This window comes from Tenrec ecaudatus, chromosome 4 (assembly GCF_050624435.1).
Source record: "Tenrec ecaudatus isolate mTenEca1 chromosome 4, mTenEca1.hap1, whole genome shotgun sequence".
In the NCBI taxonomy this organism is placed as follows: Eukaryota; Metazoa; Chordata; class Mammalia; order Afrosoricida; family Tenrecidae; genus Tenrec; species Tenrec ecaudatus.
Window position 1 is genome coordinate 200,727,803 of NC_134533.1, and position 19,564 is coordinate 200,747,366.

At 51.9% G+C, this 19,564-nt stretch overlaps 1 protein-coding gene across 1 annotated transcript; it reads right to left on the bottom strand.

Annotated features, from left to right (window-relative positions):
• Positions 1-768: 768 nt before the first annotated feature.
• ELP6 (elongator acetyltransferase complex subunit 6) lies at positions 769-13,525 on the bottom strand. Its single transcript, XM_075547256.1, has 7 exons — positions 13,350-13,525; positions 10,979-11,057; positions 9,643-9,713; positions 6,634-6,752; positions 4,577-4,778; positions 4,256-4,402; positions 769-3,328 (listed from the first exon to the last, which is right to left on the bottom strand). Exons 1-7 carry the CDS (start codon positions 13,401-13,403, stop codon positions 3,200-3,202), a joined length of 801 nt encoding a protein of 266 aa, XP_075403371.1. The 5' UTR covers positions 13,404-13,525; the 3' UTR covers positions 769-3,199.
• Between the last annotated feature and the right edge of the window lie 6,039 nt (positions 13,526-19,564).

The following is a 19,564-nucleotide window of genomic DNA, read 5'->3' on the forward strand; positions in this document are numbered from 1 at the left end:
CTGTGCCACTAGGACCCCTTGCTCACACACAATCTCAAGTGAGAGGTCTGCATGCACAGAAATACCACCTTCGCACGAAGAAGTCTTAGTGGCCATCGCCTGAAAAGCCAGTGTGGACAACACAAGGAGTCCCAGCAAGACTGCACGGAGAACACAGGGCTCAGGCAAGAGCTAGAGAAGTGTTGCCATGCGCCTCACGTCCACAGCAAGAGCAGGGCCGTTCCTTTGATGCGGCTCCAGCAAGTCTGCAGACTTCAGTCATGAGTGCTGAGTGAGCTCTTTAAAAAGGGCACTGAGGAGGGACATTTCTTTCTCCCTTCCCTCTCCATGCTTAAATGTTTAACTGACGTGATGATAGGTGGGAGGGGGGGGGGAAGCTTCACAAAGTTAGTGAAGAAATAGAACTGAAAGATAATCTGTTGTGTTTTAAAAAACCATAAATTATTATATAGATGGACTAAGACACCCTGGTACAAAGAGGCCCCCACCCAGCCCACTCATGACAGCAGCCCTGCCTGCCACCCTACCCTTAGTCACAAGCATGTAGACCAGTGGTTCTCAACCGTCCTAATGCCGTGACCCTTTCATACAGTTCCTCATGTGGTGGTGACCCCCAACCATAAAATTATTTTTGTTGCTACTTCATCACTGTCATTTTGCCACTGCTATGAATTGGGAGACCCAAAGGGGTCACGACCCACAGGTTGAGAACCATGGGTGTAGACCAATAGGGAGGATAGCTCAAGAAAAGCAGCCTCACACTTGTCCTTTTGTTTAATGAAATTTAATAAAAATAATATCTATAAAGTGTGTCTTGTAAAGATTCCTGGGAACAGCTGCTTTGAAACTCTACCTCATGGCAAAGGCAGTCCCGGTGGTGCAGGGGGCTCAGGGCTGATCTGCTAACCACAAGGATGGGCTCAGACTTGCCAGTTGCTCTGAAAGATGAGGCTCATTCATGTAGGGTCGCTGAGTCCCACCGGATTTGGCTTTATGGAAAATGCAATGATTTCAGAAAGGTTTGATTTGAGGAATTTGATGTCCAAATACAATGAAATGACACCAACACGAGAAGCTCAGTACCCAAATTGTGGGGTTAACTGGTCAGCACAGAGGCCTGCTTCAGATAAATATCACCTGGACGGGGCAAAAGAGTACGGATGTTTTAGAAATTCTTTTAAAATAACAAGAACAGAGCAAAAATAGCGCTTTTTTTTTCTGCCAGTGAGGAAGGAAAATACGGTTGAATTCTGGGAACCAAGCCACCAGCAGAGACAAAACAAGATCAGACCAAGGGCTTGCTCAAATAGCCCTGCCTCTGAGAACTCGGCCCCAGTTCTCTGTTGCACAACCCAAAGTCGGGGGGTGGGCAGCTTGAACCTACCACTAGGGCTACAGCAAGAACCTTTCAGATTGTCTTGGCCTTTACTTTCACACCTCCTGCCGTCAGCATTTCATATCTGAGTGAGACGCCGAATACAAAACAAGTCCCTCTGAAGAAGGTAAAATGTTGTAAAAAATCAAAACGCAGCCAAATATAAACTGGGATATGGCTAAAATCTCACTTCCAGGCGTCCCGCTGGTCCGTGACCAAGGGTGAAGAGCAGATGTGGCTCCAGGGAGGACAGGCAGGCAGGAAATCGCACCCAGGCTACGATTTTAAAATGCTCATGTTAACGCAGCAACTTTGCACAAACCACTAACTAATTAAAAATAAACTAAACCCCAAGTTGGTGGAGAGAAAGCTATTCTCAGTGTTAACTGGCTCCAGCCTTCTGGAAAACCACCTGAGCAGTACTGTGCGCAGGCCAGTCGGTGCTCTGCAGAAAACAGCCTGCGTCTCCCCACCCTCGCTTTCCCTGCGCCCCTGCCCTGCTTGGTGGCTAGCAGGCACCGTCTGATTCTCTGCATAGCTTACTCCTCAGGGTGGTCTCTTCCATCAGCTCCTCGGAGAAAAGCTTTTTTTGGGGGGTGGGGTGGGGGTGGGGTAGTGGTTTCACGTTTTTTCCTATAAGAATGTGTACGGGTGTGACATGGTAGCAGTGAGAAGTCACCATTGTTTCCATGGGATAGATAACCACCCAGTGGCAGGCTCAGGGGCAGGGCATCCTGTAACACAGTTCCTGTTACACACAGATACAAAACCCCCTGAGGACTCTCATCAGCGGGACTTCTTCATCCTGTTTACTGAAGTCACAGCCAGTGGGTGCGCACAGCATGTACTAAGGCACACCCACGCGGAACACACAGGTGGCCTTGACTGCGCAGCTGTGTGCTGGGCTAAGCACTCACCTACCAGGGCTTCTCAGGAGGCAGCACCAGCTCCTGGCCAAGGCCCCACACTGCCTGGCTGCAAGCACATTCCTGCCGTGCTCACCAAGGCCATGCTGACCCACACCCTACACGGGGCCTTCTGTGGCCAAGGCCCCATGCCAGGCCTCCTTTGTGTATGTGCAAGGCCAGAAGTGGGAGGCTCCAAAGCTGTGCCATGGGTAGGGAGCCTGCTCCCGTTTCCCCAGTGGCCAGTCAGTGGGTGTAGACTGTGGAGCCAGGTCCCACTACTCACAGCTTGCTTTACAGCCCTGGATATACGCACCCACCCCGCACAGCCGGTTTCCTCCCTGGGCCCAACGGAGAAAGTGAAAACCCAAAATCCAAACTCACTGCCAGAGTCAGTTCCAAGTCACAGGCAACGACCCCAGTGGGCAGGGTGGAACTGCCCCTTGTGGGTTTCTGAGACTGTCACTCTTTCCAGGAGTAGACAGCCTCATGTTTCTCCCGAGGAACAGCTTCGTGTGTAGTGCACTACACCACCAGGCACCTCTGTCCCATCCAGGAGGCAGGTGAACAGTAGAGAGCCCACACGAAGCCACGATGTGGGAAGCCACGACGTGGGAACTCACTTTACGCCGTGAGGGTGCAGACCATCTCCTGGTTGGCACGTTTCTGACCATTCTGGTTCTGAGGCACCGGAATGGAGAGCCAGTGCACATTCATGCGGAAAGCTCCCGATGGAGGCTCCTTGTCCTTTCTTTGCAGCAGCGGCAGCAGGCTTCCCGCTGTTTTCCGAGCAGGGCCCAGGCAAGCAGTGGGGCTGCCAGGTACCACCAGGAGGGTGGGAAGGTCCAGTCCTGCAGGGCTGCTTTTTCTCTCAGAAACACAAACGGTCCCAGGCCACTGGTGCTTGCCCGACAGCAGGTCACAGAACAGCAGGGGACATCCCTCTGGCAAAAAAGGACACGCTCTTGTCCTGTATCTTGTACTGGTAAGTCAGGCGCCGCTCGCGCTGCGCTGTGGGCTGTGGCGGGGTCCTCCGAAGGATCATCAGCTAGCGACACAGGAAGCCGGATGTGAGGGAGAGTCAGCCACCTCCTCCAGTCTGTGCCCCACCATGTCCTCCACAACCCCCCTCCCCCGCTGCCAAATCCCTCAACCCAAGGAGCTCCCCAGGCAGGCATGCCCCGGAGTAATGGAGCTGGCTTCTAACCCAGACTGACGCAAAACAAAGTGACGCGTGCTCAGTGTGAGAAACGTGAAAAAACAAGGGAAATGAAAAAACAAAAACCCCCATCCAGAAAAACAGTGGAACCTCTTGGGCTCGCAGTTTAGTGGAGGGCGCCTCGGCTTTGGGCCCGCAGAACCACCTCCGCCCACGTGCCCACAGGCACGACCCCCGGGCAGTGCTGGGCTGCCCTGATCGCTTCCTCTACCACATCCACTTCTGGAGGAGGAGGTGGCACTGACACACCCTCTCAGCCATACTAGCGGGACAGCACCCAAGGTGACCTCAGCCGGGCAGCTCCGAGGGAGGACGGGTGACTCCAAAGACGTAGGGAAGGCCCAGCACTGTCGCAGCCCCTCAGAGGGACAAGGTTCCAGGCCGGGGCAGCCCTGAGGTCACTGGCAGTTACCCAGGCTCTGCTTTCAATGGAAACGAGTTCACCGGACTGCGCAGCGCCTGCTGCGGGGCTGAGGACGTGGGCCCAACCGTGGTTTGACAGCCCAGCACCCCCATCGGGACAGCTGCCTCCTCCTCAAGAGAGCTCCACGTGTGACAGACGGGAGCGCCGGGAAGACCTGCACCGACCAGTCCCCGGGGATGAACACCAGCTGGGGCAGGTCTCCGATTTTCCATCCACAAGCTGCCAGGGTTTCCCCTCCACCTGAAGGAACACCCTCCCCAACACCCTCCCCGGGGCTGAATCACGGCAACAAGATAAATGGCCCGTTGTCCCTGGCCTCAGCCAGTGTGTACCTGCCCGTGCACATCCCGGCAGAAGCCCGTGGCCAGGCCCTCGGCCCGCAGGATCAGGTGGCTCTGGTGGCCGAGGCCATTCAGCAGGGTGTTGTTCTCGACATCCTCAGAGTCTCCACTGTCATGCACAAGCACCACCAGGTTTCCCTGCATCAGAAATACGAGGCGGCTGAAGGGACAGCCAGGACCAGGTAGCACGGCACTCTCAGTCTTCTGTGCATCCCCTCACAGGTCACCAGCCTCAGTGTGGGCTCTGAGAGGCCGTGAGGCCGTGGTTGAGGGGGTGGGGGGACAGTACCCAGCAACCGGGTCTGATGATACCTTCAGTTTGCAGCACACGGTGGCCCTGCAGTAGTGGATCAAGTCCAGCACGGCCACGGCGCCCACACCCAGGCTCAGCAGCACACTGAGGTCGTCCACCAGCAGCACTGGGCACCTCCAAGCAGCCTCCCCACCGTCCACAGGCTTCAGGGCTTCCTGCACAAACTCATACAGCGGCTGCAAGTCCCCAGCACTGGCCTTCCTGGGGACACAGGGCCAAAGTCACCAGAGTTCACACTCTACAAATATTTATCTGGGCCAAGCAGCAGCAGGGGAGGAGGCCAGGAAGTGTGTGTGTGTGTGTGTGTGTGTGTGTGTGTGTGTGTAGTGGGGGGGGGGCTGTATCACACTCTTTGCACCAAGGAGTTCACTACCTGGCTGAAAAGAAAAGGCATGCACGTGGGCATGAACCAGCTTAACATAAACCTTTAGTGAGGCCTAGTAGACATAGAATACTGGGCTTGACGTGAGGGACACAAACCTTGACAGTCCCTGGACAACCAAATACCTCTCCACTCAAGAGCGAGTGGCATCTAGAGGATGGGCCAAGGGATTCCTCCCTAGAAGGCCCGTCGTGGGCACGCCCAGTCAACTAGCAATGCGCATGCAGGCGGCTATAGGCTGCGGGTACACATGGCAGATCCAGTCCATTCTGACACAGGCTGGCCTAGCTACTCACAGCCTCTCCAAGGACTAGCCCAGAAATCCCTGCCTGTTGTCATATGGTTGCTGCCTCCACTACTCAATTCTGCAGGGGTAGCACAAAAGCAACCAGAGCACAGATAGAAGCAAAATACCACTGTTTCAACAAAACTTTATTTACAAAAATAGGTGGCTGCCACGGAGACGATTTACAATGCTCTATTATTAAATGATAAGGATGTCCATTAAGTGAACCAGAGACACATGTCAGGTATATTAGTGGATCTGGGCTTGCACGTCATCGTAGCCCTAACCTCAGATCAATTAGTTCTTATGACGTGGCCCTGGTTGATACTCCCCCTCATAGAGATCCCTGAAAATATGGGTGAGCTAGCAAAGGGTCCTGAGGAGAGCAGGTGGCGCTTGGTTATCAGAAAGAATAGCTTCTGGGCCTCAGGGGCTTGTGTGAAAACAGGCAGCCACCTATGTGAGGCATCAACTAAGTCCACATGGAGGAAGCACACCAGTCTGTATAGTCCAAGGATAATAATAATAAAACCCAAAATTGACGGAGGGAAAAGTGTCAGCTGAGGTGTGAACACGACAGTGGAAGACCCAAATCCCCCTGCAGGTCTGAGCATGGCCTAGTCTCCAGGGAAGGGCCCGAGCTGACTCCGGGGGTGTGACTGGCCTTGCCCGTGAAGGCGATTGGGCTAAAATGCAACATGGTATTATGTATCATTTGCTCTTCCTTTGACCCATGTTAAAGTTGTTTCCATTTTTAATAGTTTCTGCTCTCTTTTGAGGTTTTTCTCTGTTTTGTTTTGTTATTGTTGTTGAGGGTCATTTTGGCTTGATTTCGTGTAATATTTTGTACATGAAATCTATAGAGGCAGTAACTGGATTAATAATTAGCTAGGAACATGGAAGGAGGGGGGAACGGGAAGCTAACGGCAAGCATGAGAAGGAAGAGAATGCTCTGAAATGGATGGTGGTGATGACTGCACAACTCTTCTGCATACGGCTGCAGGATATGCCAATAAAGTGATTTAAAAAACAACAGGTGGAGGGCCCAGGAGCCATTGTTTGCTAGCCAAGAACAGAGTGAAGCTGTGCGCCAGGTTGTAAGAAACAGCAAAGCAGTCATACTGTTCTGCCCTGTTTCTGACAAATAACACTTTCCACCATCCCCTCTGCCCCAAGAGCCCAAGTGGTGCAATGGCTACGTGCTCCACCAACGGAAAGGTCAGTGGTTCGAATCCACCCAACTGCTCCTCAGAAGACACTTGGCCATGTGCTGCAAAGATTACGGCCTAAAAACCCTAGTTGGCAGGTCTGCTGAACAACCACAGCCCTATGATGTCCCGTGCCGCAACATGGGTGTACCAGAGTGGCCGGACCACAGGCAGACTGACCTGAGAAACTGCAGGGGGTGTGGCTCCTCCTGGGCCCGGAAGAAGACGTCCACTGAGGACTTCAGACCCTCCAGGACCACCAGCTGCCCGCGCTCTCGTGCAGTGGTCAGGCAGACACCCTACACACGAAACAGGGGAGAACGCCTTAATGACCCTGCAGAGCCCCCCCACTCTGGCTCACAGCAGGGGCCCAGGGCCCCCCAAACCCTGCAAGTGTCTACGCCTGGGGCCCAGGAATGCCTTCCCCAGGGTGCCGCCACCCACAGGCCTGGTCTACTTGCAGGTGCATTTTCACATTTAATTGCCAAATAAAAACCAACCTTGCATTCCTTTGTTTATAGAGATTTTCAAGATTACCCGAAGATAGTTTTAAAATTAGTATAATTATTAGTTAATTAAATATAAATGTGCAATCCATCATTAAACGATATTATTTATTATACTCATCATATCATTTGAATAGGGATAGGAAGCTTCCTTGTGAATTGCATCATTTTCCAGAGGAAGCCCGTTACATAACAGCCTCCAGGCAGTGGGAGGAGGACTGCAGTGTGGGAAACGCGGGGCAAGAGCCTGTCACAAACCCTCTGGGCTGGTCCCATCAGGAACTCAGGACCCAGGTTTTCAAGGACCTAACTTGTAGGACTCACTTGTCAGGCTGCCTGACATTCGTGGGATAGCATCGGGGATTACAATCTCCATCTCTTCTTTCCCTTTAACTGATGACGCACATCCAGACTGGGATGGGGCAATGAGAGGCCCAGGGCTGGCAGAGCTGTGCTCTGAAAGGCCAGGCAGGGAGCACTGCAGCATTTGCAGCTTCTCTGGCAGCTACCCCGACTCAGCCACTTTGGGGAAACAGAGGGTGTGAATGTGCTCCAATTGAACTTTATTTACCAAAACAGGGGGTGGGGGGTGGGCAGGGGGGCGCAGAGATCGAAGTTTGCCAACTCCTGCTCAACAGGACTTCTCAAACATGGTTCCTCGGGAACCTCATCAGTAAGAATCCCTGGAGACACGTGACGAGGATGCGGCTCCCTGCACCCCTGACTCCAGCAGCTTTGGAGGCAGAGGCCTCAAGCCAGCATTCCAACAGACCACGGACCATGCAGCCCACTGCTCTCGGGAGAAAAGGCAAGGTGGGGCTCTTCAAGCTGCCCACGTCCCCCAACCAGATCTCAGCTGCTCACTCATGCCCCACAGCCCTGGTGTCCTCACTCGCCAGTACCCTGCGCTCTGCCCCTGCCGACTGTACCTCCCTGAACCACTCTACAGGGAAGTGCAATGTCATGCCAGAGTGCTGAACATCACCGGCCAGGTCGTGAGGAGTCACAGGCAATAAAGCCCAAAGAGTGGCCAGCAGAAAGGACACAGCATACACACACACCTCAGACCTACCTGGAACGCAACACCTACTCAGACCCACACATGCTCCCTGAGCGCGAGCCCGACCTCCGGCACAGGAAGGTCTCTGAGGAGGATGGGGCGGGCAGAATCCAGCCTCTCGGCCATCCTCTGCTTCTCACCGCAGAGAAGAGGCAGCAGTGACTTGGTCGAATGATATGGTTAAGACTTCAACATCACTGCTCATGGGTGGCCTTGTTCTCTCCCTCACTGAAACTGACCAGTCCACCAAAAAGGAGGTGGGGGGAAAGGTGGGGTAAAGGGGGTCTTGCTTCAGGTCCTGTTCTCAAGCACTAAGTTCACCTGGACACAGGTCACAGCCCAGGGCAGGTCAAGAGGCTCAGCAGTCCCTTTGTTATTCTATGCTCACCTACCTGCACTGGATGAGGGGAAGGGCAGGCCAGGGCTGCCCTGCTCTAAGTGAGACAAGCCCCTCTCCCCACATTGAGGTCCTGGGCCCTAATGGGAGGCACCAAACGGTGTGGAGGCGTAAGTCACGATCTGCATACCACAAGGGTCCTGATGAAAGGCCACTCTAATGCCAACAGGAGTTGAAACTGGTGGGGTCGAGGGTTATGCTAACCACAAAGTCCGCAGTTCGAAACCACCACAGGAGCAAGGCGATCCCCTACAGAGTGAGTCTTGCACCGGGGCAGCTATTCCCTGTCTGACAGGGTCCAAAGGAACCCCATGGGAGAGAGTTCTACCATCAAGTCCCTCAGCTCCTAGGTCATCTTTTTCCCCCCCTTTTGTATCATTTTATTGGGGGCTCTTACAGCTCTTAAAACAATCCATTCATCAATTGTATCAAGCATATTTGTATATATGTTGCCAACATCATTTTCTAAACATTTACTTTGTATTTGAGCCTTGGTATCAGATCCTCTTTTCTCCCTCCCTCTCTCCTCCCACCCTTGTGACCCCTTGATAAATTATAAATTATTATTATTTTCATCTCTGACACCGGCCACTGTCTCCCTTCCCTCACGGTTTCTGTTGTTTGTTCCCCTGGGGGCTGATGGGGGTGGTTATGTGTCTATCATTGCGATCAGTTCCCCCTCCTCTTCCTACCTTCCCCCACCCTCCTGCTATTGCTACTCCCATTCCTGAGCAGTTATGTGACCAGGATCCCACACACATGCTCCGGTCTAGCTCGACGTGAAAGGTGGGACTGGGGTCATGATTGTTGGGGGTGATCTTTTCAACGTCTTTGCCTACATTATCTGCACCTTCCTTTTTTTTAGATCATTTTATTGGGGGCTCTTACAACTCTTGTGACAATCCATTCATCAACTGTATCCAACATATTAGTACATATATTCCATCATTCCTGTTTAGACCTTTACTTTCTAGGTCACCTCTTTAACGCATCTTCCGCAGCCAGCAAAGAGGGGTCAGATGCATGATCACAAGGAACACACCAGGCGCTGCACACTCTCAGTGAACAACACGTGCAGAGAGACTGCAGCCCTTAGGTAAAGGTGGGGCAGCTCTGATTTCCTTAGTCCCTCCCGCGCTCCGTTCTCGACCCCAGGAGCAGGAACGCGCAGCCTCAGGTCCTGCCCACACATGGAGGGAGGCTACCCGGAGGGCCAGCCCACTTACCAGCTTCTGTGCCACGACGCTGTAGTGACTGAAGGACTGGGTGAGGGCCACAAAGCAGACTTTACAGTTGGCTAAGAAACAAAATGAAGTGACTTGTGAAGAAGCCCCTGCTGACAACCCGTCTGAGACCCCTCACACGTTGGGAAGCCAAAGCCCTCAGGCCAGTCCCCAACCCAGAGGCCCTTCAATGTGACCCACCCCACCAGGTCTAGGAAACCACGCTTTACATACATCGTATACTTTGTTTCCTTGGTTTTGAGGGTTGCTGCTTCTGTTATGTGTCTCACAGGTGTAAGCAGTCAAGGAGCCGGCCCCTAACTCAACGGGGACCTCTGGTCCTGCACCATCCCCATGACTTGCTGGGGACCAGACCACAGTGGTCCACCAGGCTCTCAATGGCCACTTTTCAGAAGACTGCCAGGCATGAGATGGACCACCACAACCCCCACGGGCCCACTGCCAGCACGATTCATCTCATAATGACCCCACAAAGGGTGTCTGAGGCTGTAACACCTTGTAGAGCAGCGGGTCTCCTCTAGCTCCCGCAAAGCGACTGGTGGGTTTAAACCGTCAACCTTGTGGTTGGCAGTCCAGCGCTTACCTGCCAGCACCACCAAGGCTCCTCATATGTACTGCTCAAAAACCAGCTGAACAAACCCACTGGCACCGAGTCGGCTCCGACTCACAGCAACCTTAAAGGGCAGGGCGGGCCTGCCCCAATGGGCTTCTGAGACTAACTTTTGATGGGAATAGAAAGCCTGTCTTTCTCCCTCAGATATCAGAAGTAGCCTATGCTACTACAAAAGCACAGGCTCTTTGTTTTAGCGCTCTTTTCCCATTGTCGGTCGGTATATAGCAGGAAGATTGTGTTAGCTTTTAAAAAACAAAATCAGGATGCTGTCCTTTGCTCATGTTTCCATGTGTACATGGTGGTGGGCATACTGTCTCCTTCCCAGGGTTCTTTAAGAAATACCCCCTGCCCATGCCAAGCACTCAAGTCAATTCGCCTTCCCAGAGGCCTCAAGGGACTTAAGAGCAACCACTCAGGAGGGTGTCAGTGGCCATAGAGGCAGTGCCGGCAGCAGGGAGGTAGGACGTGGGCCCAGGAAGCACACACCTCTCTTTAACCCGGGCGGAGAAGACTCCAAGATGGTCTAGCAATCTGCTGCCCAATAAACTGGTCTACTCCTGTCGAGAGATAAAGTCTCAGAAACCCACAGGGGCAATTTGACCCTGTCCCACGGGCATGCTATGAGTCAGAATCCCACTGTTTCGGTTCACCTTCTGACTCCCACCCAAGGTGTTGCGTTCTACAGCTTCGCTGAGCCCTATGTACCTCTGAGGTAGAAGGAAAGGAAGTGGTGGAGCAGGAAGCTGCCGTCCGTCTGGGCATCACAGAGCAGAGTCAGTTTCCCCTAGAAGGTCAGAGGAACACATTACATAGAAGGTGAATGAGCCTTTCTGGAGAGAGGAAAGCTGAGCAGAAAAATCCTGTCACCTCTGTCCAGCTCTAAGTTTCTACACCTGGAAATTAAGATTTTTTAAAAAACTAAATCAGCATTAAGAAATGGGCAGCATCACATCCTGTTATCCGCAAGCTCGCTAAGAGGTGGAACCCACCTAAGGGCACTTAAAAGTCACTCAGACACCCTAGTGGTGCTCTGGTGAAGCGCTCGGCCGCTAAGGAAGAGTTGGGTGGTTCAAAGCCACTAGCCACTTCACAGGAGATGTGTCTGTCTGCTCCCTTTGAGGAGGCTGGGAGCATATGGGGAGCTAACAATAAGGAGGAGTCTGAGAAGAAAATGTCCTGAAATGGATTGTGGTGATGAATGACACAAACCTTCGGAATAGGAGAACGATTCAAGTGTATGACACCTGCAGTATGTGCCAATAAAACTTTACTACTCTATCACCAACTCACCCACAACAGGTATGCTACGTCTACAAAAAAAGAGAAGAGACAGAAGTCAAAATCATGAAACAAACAAACAAGTAATGAATAAATTGACCGGTCTTAAGCCATTCATAACAGGCAAGCGGATCGTCGCCTCCACCTTTCCATGGCAACGCAGAACCAAAGTCCATCTCTTCCTCACGCCTCCCCGTAGTCACTGACTCAGGTTATTCCTGGTCTCAGGAATGATCAGATTATGAAAGATAGTGCTTTTATCTCCAGGCTCCAGTGAAAACCACAAACCCCAGTGAAAGAGATCTTCCAAATGCTCATTTGATTCAACTTCCTCCCTTGTTCTAATCTGGACTCCGTGAGCTGGGGGAAGAAGGGAGAAAGAAGTGGCTGCCGACAAGATGCCTCTGGCAACAAAGTTCTCTACCTACTGGCTCTGGACGCTGCTTCGGGCACACAGCTCAGTTCTTTTCCATCCCTGGGAAAATGCTGTGCAGTGAGGTGAGCAGGAGACCAGTCCCCGGATGTCATGCATGGTACAGCAGAAGGGCAGCTAAAAAAAGACCCTTGATAAAAAGAGCTGACATGGCGACTGCAACGATGGGCGCAAACACAGCAGTGATGGTTGGACAGTTCACAGAGCAAACACGGTTCATTCTGCTGTACACAGGGTCACTATGCATCAAAACCAACTCGATGCCACCTAGCAACAACAAGCTGTGCCGGTGCCCGCTCCAGCCACCTTTAGTTCCCTGGCAGTAAACTGGGGGTCAAGAGGTTTCAGACATACCACTTGGTGCTATGTGGACCACAGGCAAGCGCTTTAATTTTCCAGGGCCTCGGGGGTTTTTAATTTATGAGACGTGAAGGCTCATACTCTCAGGCCTTGAGGGTTGTTCCAGCGCCGTCACCCACTGGTATAAGCTCCCTGCCCACTTCAACCCTCCACTCCGTGCTGGCTCTGGGAGGTGTCAGGAGCCTAGGATACAAGGGAACTGCGGGGAAACTAAAATTCATGCAGCTCACTTGAAGCCACGATTTGTCCAGCACTTTAAGGTCCTAAGAAGATTGAGCACACGTGGTTACTGTGATTGCCTGGAGAGGTTTACATTCCATTAGGGGGAAGCAGTTGTGAAAGAAGCTTGATACGTTTTGTGGGAGATAACCCCTGTCACAAACGTTAACGATCTCTAGATTCCTTGTCCCCAAACAGGAGTGAAGCATCTGAAATTGAAGCAAGGTGCCCGAGGGCGCAAGGAGGGTAGAGAAAACGGTGATGCCACTGTGGTGCCAAAGGTGGACTACGGGGACCCAGTGCGAGCAGCTTCGCGCCTTGCGCACCACGAGACATCGTAAGGAAAGAGACGAAGTGGAGGGACGCTCCCTGTGACCTGCCTGGACAGTGCAGCCCAGAGGCAGACTGGTGCAAGATGCGAGGCGGAAGGGATCGCCTCCTGGCTCCGCCCAGCCTCCAGGAGTCTCCCATCCCCACCCACCCAGCTCGCTCGCCCATTGCTTCTCGTACGTGTCAGCGGGACATAGACTAATCCAGTGGTTGGACCTATGGACACGTTCCCGGCGAGGGTGTAAAGGCTCGTGCTGTCTTTGAGAACCCAGGTCGGGGAGCGCAGCCGCTGCAGCCCAGAGCCGGTGATCCGCGGACTGGACTACGGTTCCCAGGCACCTTCCCGCCCCAAGGTGTCGCGCCTTTTCGACGGCATCATAGTATGCGCTGCTTCCGGGGAGACACCTTATGCCTCGCTCCGAGGTTCATTTGTTTCTCGACCGCGGGACACCTTACCTGCTCCACCTTGTCCGGGGCCGTGTTCAAAAGGTCATTGAGTTCCGGGAACATTCTCGGAATCGGAGGCGGGCGCCTCGGACGCAGACTGGGAGGAGACGGCCGAGGGTCGACAGTGCAGCCCACACCACGGCCTGCCCGGAGAGCGGAAGGCGCGCGAGCGACGTCACTCCAGAGCGCCAGTTACCGATGCGTCTGGTCCTTGAGCCCTTCTGGCTTCCGGCGCAGCCGGGATGACGTTGCGGCCTCGCATTGGTGGACACAGCCGCGGACAGCCATCGCAAGCTCGGGTAGCACCGGACCCTAGCTGAAGGCCTCCGTGGCTCCACGCCTCCACTCCTTCCTTCTACCTCTCTTTCTTCCCCGGCGCCGGGCCTCCCAGCGGTGCCGCCTTCTAAGACCCTGGTCACAACTCAATAAATTCGGAATTAGAACCTAATCTTCGTGCACGTGGCCATGGCTAGTTCACCTTGATGTCCCTGGAGACTGTAGCCCTGAGGCTCAAGGCCCAAGAGTTCCTTCCCGCAAGATGTCTCACTTTGGGGCAAAAGTTTTCATCTTTATCCCTTCTATGTCCCTTGTGTATTCGTGGATCTATTTGAAGTCTATAAATGCCCTTGGCCCCATTCACCTTCCCAGCCGTGTTCAGTTTGCGTGTCTATATGTATGTACCCTTAAACTGTTATCACAGCCATCGCAAGGTTGACTGTGATAGTGCTTATCTTTGTTGACTATAGCTTTCCTCCCAGTTTCCTCCATGGCTGTCGTAAGTCTGTGCTGTCATCAGTCACTCCTGATTGGAGCAGCCATGGTGGCCTAGTGCAGTAGGAGTTAAATTGCTAACCTCAGGATCAGCAGTTTGAAACCACCAGCTGGTCCTCCAGAGAGATGGTTTTTTACTCCCATAAAGATTGACAGCCTCAGAAATCAAAAGGGGCGGTTCTACTCTGCTCTATAGGGTGACAGTCAATGGCAGTGAGTTTTCCCCTTTATTGTATACTGTCTTTCCTGTCAGCAGGTTAATACATGTTTTTGGACCTTACTTCTTTGGGGCAAAGTAATACTGTGGGTCTCCCTCCTTCCTGCTAGTTTTTACCCCCTCTTTCCTCCCAGCCTCTTGCTTCCCCTCCCCCTTTTACCCTTTCCTGGAGCTATGATATGCGCAGTCTTCTGTGGGTGTGGATGTTACAAACTTTCACATTTTCTCAATTGAAATCAGCTGTTTGCTCAAACAAGGTGGGGTTTCCACTGGTTAATGCAGAGGTCTCCGCATAGTATACTATTCTATTTGCTGCTACCCCCACAGACTCGTCAGTCTGGGAGTGGAAATCATGGCTCAGATGCTTTGTTAGATAAACCCTAACCCCTCTGCCATGGAGTTGTAAGGTCTCTCTCTCCGGGACTAGATTTCAGCCTCGGTCCTTGGCTCCGCGCGAGAAAGATTTCATGCTGAAGCCGGGCTCGTGATCCAAGTGAATTTAATGAGAGTTAAAAGAAGTTTCCGGTTTTACGCGGCACCATTAGGATTCCTTTGACCATGCGGCCTGGCAGAGACTGCCCCAGGTCACGCAAGGATCTCTCCCCTCCCACGAAGACGACCAGACCGCCCAAGCAAGACCCCTCTCCCTTCTGGTCCCTGCCTTTTCAAGGGCTCCCGGGGGAGGCGTGGTGAACGACCCCAGGTCGATCCCATTGGCTGAGTTGCAGTCACCTGGCCCAGGTGGGCTGCTCCAGGTGTAACGCCCATCCGAGCCCACAGGCGGGAAAATCCAGCTTTCCTATGCTGGCTCTCCTGGGCGTGTGTAAATGGACTTCCCAATGCCCTAGGCTAAGCTGCCTAACAGAGTCAATGCAGACACATAGTGTACCTGTACAGCTTCTGAGCAACCCGTCTTTATGGAAGCAGTCAGCCTCTTTCTCCCTCGGAGCAGCTGGTGGCTTTGAACCATTCACCTTGTGGTTAGCACGTCAGTGCTTATCCAGCAGTGCCACCGAGGCTCTTTAGATAAAATGTATGTAAATCTCCCTCCATTTTGAACTAGAGTTTGCAATTTCCCTTTGGCTGTTGGGGAAGGGGAGGCAGGGAGCAGGCAGCCTGCACCCTCCCTGGTACATGGAGAGACCACATCTACTTGGTGCTGTCAAAACCATACCTCTCAGAGAGGGGTGGGGTGGGCAGTAGGAAGAGAAGTATGGCTTCTTGAGTGTTTTACATCTTGCTGTAACATCTGACTTTCACAAGAGCTGTATAATTTGGGCTCAAGTAGAAAGCAAATGTTTTGAGAATGATGAAGGCAACAAATATACAAATGTGCTTGACCCAATGGATGGATGTATGGATTGTGCTAAGAGTTGTACAAGCCCCCAATAAAATGATTTTTTTTAAAGATTTCTAACTTGATCATGAAACTCTTAGCCATATTTTTTTTTAAAAAGTCCTAGGCCGATTGATACAAATGGCTAACCAAATGATGGAGGTTCAAGTCTATGGAGGGACCTCCTAAGAGAGTTCTGGTGATCGACTTCCAATGAATCAGCCACGGAACACCTGATAGAGCACAGCTTGACGCTGAAACACATGGGGTTGCCGGTGTTACAAGTCAGAACCAACTCAAGATCACTTGGTTTGGTTCCATACCTGTTACAGGACGCAGGGTCTCCAGGGGGTGCAGTTTGTGCTTGACTACCAGCCTAAAGGCTGGTGAGATGAGCCCATTCATTGGGACCAGGAAGGATTGGCCTGGAGATCTTCCCTGTAGATTCCAGCGAAGAAAATCCTAAGGAGCAGCCCTATTCTGTGACGCCTGAAGTCACCACGAATCCAAACCGACTTGATGGTAGCAGGTCTATCCCGTAGACATTTTGGGCAGAGCCGCTCAAACTGGTCATCATCCCCGCACGACACGGAGTCACGCCAACACCTCTCTGTAGTAAGCACCCCCGGCCCAAACTCCTGTTTTATATTTAACTTGTCAGTGTTCATTTCCACCTATGTTTCCTGTCACCCACTGCTGGCAGGGCTTCTTAAACCTTTCCACTCAAGGCCCCCTTCTCGCCGGAGAAGTTGTTAAGCGATCCTCAGTATTTAGATATAAGGGTAGGTATGCAAATCAAACACAGCCTTGGATGAAGTTAATGATTTTGCTAGTATTGCAAAGCACAAGGTCTAAACTCTGGCACGTGTTGTGTGCAGCACGGACAAACGCTGCCAGAAACAGCTTGACTTCATTACAAGTGTAATTTGAATTACTCAGTGGGTCCTGCATTCAGAAACTTCACTGCTGCCAAAATTTTCGTCAACCCCCCTCCCACCCCGTCAATTATGGGAACCCCAGATGGTCACACCACAAGTTAAGAAGCTCTGTTCAGGTTGCACCAAAGGTCATGCTGGATCCTGTCACCAAAGGAAAAGAGAACTATAAAACTTGGGGGCAAGGGTGGAGTTCAGGTGAAACTTAAATAGTGTTACAAAGCAAAACACCCCCAAAATAAAACAAACCCACTGCCATCAAGTTGATTCAGATCCATAGCAACATGACACATGGTTTCCAAGACCCTGCATCTTGAGGGGAACAGGTGAGCCTCATCTTTTTCCCTCGGAGCAGCCTGTGGGCTTGAATTGCTAATCCCTGGGTAGAAGCCCAACACTCAACCCACAGGGCCACCAGGCCTTCTGATAGCACAGCTGTGTATAAAGGGATAAATTCCCTGGCCGTTTCCTTGGAGACTAGAAGCTTAAGATAGATGTGGAATATCATGTCTAAATTACTTCTCTGAAGCTCTGCATCTGGGCTGGAAATTAAGGTCACTTCTCTGTACCTGCGACTTAGGTCTTCCAATCAGGATGGTGTGTTTCATGCTCACTGATACGTGAGAGAGAGAAGCCCCTGAACTCTAGAGGCTGGCCCAGGTTCTACCAATTAGGAATTCTGAGCATAGGTAAATGTGTTAGGTTTCTGGCATGGGTGGTACCTCAATTCTCTTGCTTTGCAGGCTGAAAGAATTCTCACCAAAGCACGTGACCCGAGTGAGTATTTGTGAACAGGTGGTACAGTCTCAAAAGGGTATACGCTATATCTGGGAACCCTGCCAAGCCGCAAGGAAGCCGAGCTGGGGTTCACAGCTGGACATGAGACAACCACGTGGAAAAGAGCCCCCCACACGTGTGGAACTTAGGCAGAGAGGCCAGAAGCCCAAGAACCCTAGATACTGAGAGCATGTAGGCCTGGAGCAGACGCATGTGTGCCCTCACAGGGGTGGGAGACCCTTCACCTCCACCTGCCTCTGACCAGGAGCAGGGTAAGAGAGAGGGAGGTCTTCCCAGAGCCAGGATATTTCAAGTCTCTGGCTGGGGAGGCGTGGTTGATGGTATTGTTGGATCCCACTGGCTGAGTTAGGCCCACCTGTGTGATGTAACTAAGGTGGGTGTGTCCATGATAGTGGTTTTACCTGCACCTAAGGGGCTTGTGTCTGTGCATGCTCAGTGTGGGGTCTTCAGAGATGTTTGCTGGTTGCCTGATTTCTTTCCAACCTCCTCTATAGGGGCCTTTGCAGGCATGAGAGGGACAACTACCCTGCCCCCCATCCCCTAAATCTAGCTCCCTAACAAATTCACCAAACATCACCATCAGATGTGGCTATGATGGGTCGAGACAGAACTCTGTAATCATGTTGGATAAAAAAAGTGAGCATTGTCAAGGTCACAGACTCCCAAACAGACCATCTGCCATCGAGTAAGGTTGCTGCTTCTTGCAGCCTCAGCCTCCCTTTCATCTGCCTCCCTGTCGATAAGCTCCAGTCCCAGAAAAAATGAGCTTCCTGAGCCCCGTCCCAAGTCACCCATCACGCCCCAGTCCTGTAATTAAGTCTCTCCTAATGAGTTGCCTCACGGTTCCCCATAGTGCATGCTCGCTCACTACACGCAGGACCATAGCCAACTTTTTCGACCTGCATTTTCCTGGTAGCCGTTCCCTGGAGGATACTGATGGATGATTTCAAATAGTAAAGTTTCTGATCGTCTCTGGTTTTAGAGAACAGTTTCTGGGTAAGAAGGTAGCATTCGCTCCAACAAGGAACTTATGAGACTTGACAGCGGCCTCATGACCCGGGGAAAATACTGTGTTAGTCCGGGTTGATTGGAGAAACATCCAGAGACACTCACATGAGTGTAAGAGAGAGCTTTATCTCAAAGAGCAATTGTAGATTAAGAAAGCAGCCCAACCCAGTCCAGATCAAGTCCATATAGCCGATATTCGCCCATATGTCTGATACTAGTCCATCAACCACTCTTCAGACTCACACAATCACATGCAATGAAGCAGAATGCAGGAAGATCACAGGCTGGGGGGGGGGGGTGCAAAGTCCTGTGGATCCAATGGTGGTGGTCCCATCTCCAGGGCTCTGGCTGCCATCAGTGTGGCTCCCTGTGGCTTGACAACCAGAAGGTGAAGCAGAAAGAGGATGTGTGTGGCCCACTTCCAGGGAGAAAGAAAGGTAGTTCCCAGAATCTTCATGAGAAGGCCACGCCCACAAGGAGGTATCACTGAGCTGTGACCTGACTGACAACCTAGCCTCCACCCCTATACTTAATTATCAAGTTGACATTAAATTATGTAACTACCACAAATACTGTTTTCTGTTAAACTAGCCTTGATCTATATGTGTTTGCCCAGACTAATGAATAACAGGACAGGTTGTTATTTTCTGAGCCTATTTTGCCTTATTTGTTTGGAACTCTGGATGAGAATGATCGCTAGTATTGTGATCAGTGGAGAAAAGACTGCGGTTGTTAGGATTTCATCTTGCTTGCACCCACAATCAGTGCTCATGGGAGTGGCAGTCCAGAGATCAAAGGATGGCTTGCGTTGGGCAGGTGTGACGCAGAAGACCTCCTTAAAGTGCTGAAGGGCGAGGATGTGAGTTTGAGGAATAGAGTGTGCCTGATCCCAGCCGCAATGGTATTTTCACTGTCCTCATGAGCAGGTGAAAGCCGGACATTGCATAAAGAAGACCGAAGGAGGATGGATGCGTTTGAATGATGGTGTCGCTGAAGAAGACTGAGCGTCCCTGAACAAACACTGAAGAACCAACACATCCGGCTCGGAAGAAGTGCAGCCAGAATGCTCCTTAGAAGTGGGGATGGTGAGACTTCCTCTCGTGCACTTTGGACATTGTGGTAGCTACATAATCTGGTGTCAATTTGGGACTTGAGAGGA

Excerpts from the sequence above, each read along its gene's own strand:
- ELP6 (XM_075547256.1), bottom strand. The coding sequence starts at position 13,403 with ATGTTCCCGGAACTCAATGACCTTTTGAACACGGCCCCGGACAAGGTG. Across the intron at positions 11,058-13,349 it reads CCCCGGACAAGGTGGAGCAG|GGGAAACTGACTCTGCTCTG; the intron begins GTAAGGTGTCCC and ends CTGACCTTCTAG. Across the intron at positions 3,329-4,255 it reads GCCGGGATGTGCACGGGCAG|CTGATGATCCTTCGGAGGAC; the intron begins GTACACACTGGC and ends CTGTGTCGCTAG.